This window comes from Phocoena phocoena, chromosome 9 (assembly GCF_963924675.1).
Source record: "Phocoena phocoena chromosome 9, mPhoPho1.1, whole genome shotgun sequence".
Taxonomy (NCBI): domain Eukaryota; kingdom Metazoa; phylum Chordata; class Mammalia; order Artiodactyla; family Phocoenidae; genus Phocoena; species Phocoena phocoena.
In genome coordinates, this window is record NC_089227.1 from 59408199 (window position 1) to 59412627 (window position 4429).

A 4429-nucleotide genomic window follows, 5' to 3' on the forward strand; every position below is an offset into this window, starting at 1 on the left:
AAAGAAACAAACACCGTGAGCTTGTCCCTCGCTCTTACTGGCCTGTAAATCCGCCCCCCACGCCCCGCCCCGCCCCGCCCCCGAAGAATCACATCAAAAAGGATCCCGGGACAGAAGTCCAGGGAGCAAAAACCTTTGAGGGAAATTTCGGAAGTGTTTGACAGGGATCTAATGTTCATGGCTCACCTATAGCGGGGGCGCGCTTGCTTCCGGGCGCCCTCCTCGCAGGTGCCCTTCTGGACCCGGTGGGTCACCTTTGGGCTTCGCCTACAAACGGGCGGAGTGACAGGACAGGCCATTTTCCCTCTGAGGCCTGGTTAATCCAGAAGCCCCGGACCCCACCCCTGGGTGGCCCTCGCGCGCGGACCACTGCGCTATCCTGGAAGCCAGACTAAGGCTGAGGCCAGGGAGTGCCAAGACTCAGTCTCGAGACCAGAGGGTGGCGCCCCGGAAGCCCTTCGTCCGCCTGCGCCCTGGAGGGGGGCGGGGGGGGGGCGCGGCGGTGCCCTCTGCGGCCCGCGCGGCTGCGGACCCTCGGACCCCAGCCGCTCCGGTGCCAGACGGAGCCAAGGGGAGGAAGTGGGATTGAGGGGCACGTGACTTCGACAAACCCAGTAACGAAGTTTTGTTTTCCTCCCCAGCACAAGCCTCTGCTTCGGCGGCTCCCAGCCCGCAGCCCGCTTGCGAGAAGCCGGGGCAGGGCCGAGGTGGACGAGAGAGGCGCCGCTGCCGCTGAGGCCCTTCCCCGCTCGCCGCGCCCCCCGCCACTTGGCCCGCTGGCCATGGCCGACGGCGGCGGCACAGGCAGCTCGGGCTCCTGGTGGAGTTCGTTAAAGAACAGCAGGAAGAAAAGCAAGGACGCCGCGGGGGGTGCGAAGCCTCCCGCCCAGCCTGACCCCGGGGAACCCGCGGCGCCCGCCCCGCCTGGCCCCGACTGGACTAGCAGTTCCCGGGAGAATCAGCATCCCAATCTCCTCGGGGGCGCCGGCGAGCCCCACAAGCCAGACAAGTTGGGCGGGGAGAAATCGGGCAACAGCCGCCGAAATTTGAAGATCTCGCGCTCGGGCCGCTTTAAGGAGAAGAGGAAAGTGCGCGCCACTCTGCTCCCCGAGGGAGTCAGGTCCTCGGAGGAGGCGAGCTTCTCTGGTGACCCGCACGAGGACAAGCAGTAGCCCGAGCGCTCCGGGACTCTCTTCGCACCACGCCTCCCCAACCCCCAGGTCTAAACCCGAGAATTCTGCCCCGCCCCTGTTCTTGGAGTCTCATCCCACCAAATTCAGAATATTCGCACAAGGCCTCCAGAGTTTATTTTCCTGGAAATTGACGTGACAAAACAACGTGTTCCGTATATCACGACCCAAGGATGCATTAAATATTTATTCGTGGTAAGAGAAGATACCGCAGAGGAAGTTGGCACAATTTTTTTCAGAAAACTTCAGTGGCCTCCTTTGCGTCGCCCGTGGGAGTGAGAAGGGTACTTTTGTAAGAGACCTTAGCTCAACTGGAATTGCGCAGCCCTCCACTGAGAACGGCATGCTCTGATTCCGAACTTGCTATTGGAAAGCAAATCACAGTGCTATCTTTAATGCCTGAGAAATGCACTTTAGGAGTACTTCTGTAGACACACCTTAAGTGAAGGGATGGGAGAGAGCAGGAAGCATTCTTAAGTAGAAGCATTTTAATTAAGGCAGGATTGCTTTTAATGTTGAACCGCAAAACTGTACTGCCTGTTGTAGCGTGGACTATTAAAACTGTTGCCCTGTAAGACTTAAGGTGACTTCTGTATTTTTTTTTTCCATTGCAAGACTGAAGCTCATCATACTTAAACGCAGGCATGCAAAATCCAGGGTGACAGAGTTAATCATTTGCCACATAACCTGACAGTTCCTCTTGAAAAGCTGCATGGAGGAGACCATGTCTACAAACTACCAACACCCAGATAGGAAACAGCTAGCTGGATATCCCTATTTACAAACCAAATTCGAGGAAGAGAGGGAGAGGTACCAATTAATTATTCCTAAGTTTTCTTTTTTACTTCAGTGCATCTTCACAGAGTAAGTCACAATGCTAATAATAATTCTTTCTGTAGTCATTATTAACCTGACTCACAATTGTCTAAAACTACTTATTCAAACAGGTGGACTGAACTCTCAGTTTGTGCAAAGCTGGCTTTTTTTCCCCACCCTCTTTGCTTCAAAAGCTAATTTCCTTAGTCTGAAGTAAGAATTTATCTAGGTGCAAGGCCTTAAAGATCTACCAACCTGTAGATTTTTAACAAAAATCTACCTGTTTGCTTTTGTTATGAACTTCAAGTAAAAGAGTAAATCAGTACTGAAATCACTTGCTTTCAGCAAATTACAAGAGAGTTATTGTAGCTGTTAAGATCCCCGGGACCTCTTCCCACCGCAATTCAGTTCATTTATAACCATTTAGAAATGCATAGCGGGGAAATTATAATGATCAAAGTGTGTGTGTGTGTGTATATATATATATATATATATATATATACACACACACACACATTGTACATATATATAATAGATATATAATATATATTATATTAATATATTTAATATATCAATAACATATATAGTTATAAAGCAGAAACTAACACACCATTGTAAAGCAATTATACTCCAATAAAGATGTTAAAGAAAATAACGTAATATATATAAATATATAAAATTCTGATTTCACTGAGTTGGGATTAAATCAGTGCATTCCTCCCACTGCATAATTAGGACTGCTTTAAAACTATGTAATTACAAACTTCAACTGCCAATTGTACATTGCATTCATATATATATAATATACAAACTATATATATAATATATATATAATTTATATATGTGATATCTACATTATATATATATAATTATTATATATATTATATATATATAATGTGGATAACGACAGGCCAGAACTTGATTGGAGCTCCTGAATTTGTTATATATAGTTTTTGGTTTCTCTTAAATTAGTAATTTATAACAAAGTAATTTATAACAAAGCATGTTGATTGTCCAAAGAGATTTAACAAAGAAACTTGATGAAAATGGCTAAAATGGATTTAAATTAGTGAATCAAGCTTGGATACCAGCAAAATCATAGAGTTTACCATTTGATACATGCACTTCCACATACTAAAGGCTTACTCCAAAGGAAATTGTTTACATGGGGATTATGAACACCTTAGTTTCTTAAAAAAGAGTTTGTGAGGGTTTTTTTTTTTTTTAATCATGAAAAGGTTTTTTTTGCTTTGTATTCAGAATTGGGAAATACGTGACTGAAGTCTCATCAGGGTGAGCTTTCTGGATGAGGAAGACTTCACATCAATTTTGAGTGGGTCTACCTACCATCTCTAGACTCTGATGAAGAAGAGGGAGTTGGGATATTGGACTCAGAAGAGGTTCGTGCTAAGGGAGGGGACTGTGGACTGACCAGCAGCGGGAGTGAATAGAGCAGACGCTGTCAAAGCAGGCTTTGGAACACCTTCATACTATTTTAATTTCTGTAGAAGGTAATCAAAATTAGAGTAGATAACTACCCAAAATACTTCTCCCCTCCCAGGAAGACCAAGAGATTAGATCTGTACCCATTTATAAAAGTAAGCCAGCCATTGCATACTTTTAAAATCTTATACTAACCCTTTCATCCAGTTTTATTGTTTTAAAGCTTTTTTTTCTTAAAAATTCCTTTAGATTCACAAAACATTGGCATTTTCCTGGGTTCTGTGTCTAGTTTTGGATCCCATCCAAGTCTATAATTGCTGCAGATAATCGATAGCAGACATATAGCAGTGGAACTTATTAACATGACATCTTTCCCCACTGTTCTGAAAGAATTTAAAACCATGCTAATGGCAGTTATGACAATGAATGCAATGCACAATTGGCAGTTGAGGTTTGTAATTACATAGTTTTAAAGCAGTCCTAATTATGCAGTGGGAGGAATGCACTGACTTAATCCCAACTCAGTGAAATCAGAAACCAAGAAAAATTGGTGGGATAAAAGGATCATGAGTAAGATGAGATAATTTGACAAAGTGTCTTGCTGGGATTTATGTGCTCTGCAGATGATTCATTACATTCCCATAACATCTATACAGATTTTGAAACTGTTTAAACCTCTAGATATTTTATAGTAAATAAAAGGAAAATGTTGAATTAAATTTGGAGTTAATTAGGCTGGAGACTTTTGTTTTCTTAAAATCCCTTACAAATGAAATTTCACTCACAAATTTGGAAACGATTAAAGAAATTCTTATGCCATGCTTCCAAATTATGTGAAAAGGGACAAAAGTCGAGCAGTGTGTTTGCTCAATATTTTCATACCCATGATAATTATACGCACAGGGTGCTTTTTACCTCAGGGACTGTCCTTGCAGTCGGTGGCTGAGCAGTAACTCATATTACAGGTCACCTGAACGTCC

At 44.0% G+C, this 4429-nt stretch overlaps 1 protein-coding gene across 1 annotated transcript; it reads left to right on the forward strand.

Annotated features, from left to right (window-relative positions):
* Positions 1-782: 782 nt before the first annotated feature.
* PRR15 (proline rich 15) lies at positions 783-1172 on the forward strand. Its single transcript, XM_065884396.1, has one exon. The coding sequence runs from the start codon at positions 783-785 to the stop codon at positions 1170-1172; it is 390 nt and encodes a 129-aa protein (XP_065740468.1).
* The last annotated feature ends 3257 nt before the right edge of the window (positions 1173-4429 follow it).

Coding starts and splice junctions, on each gene's coding strand:
- PRR15 (XM_065884396.1), top strand. CDS start 783: ATGGCCGACGGCGGCGGCACAGGCAGCTCGGGCTCCTGGTGGAGTTCG.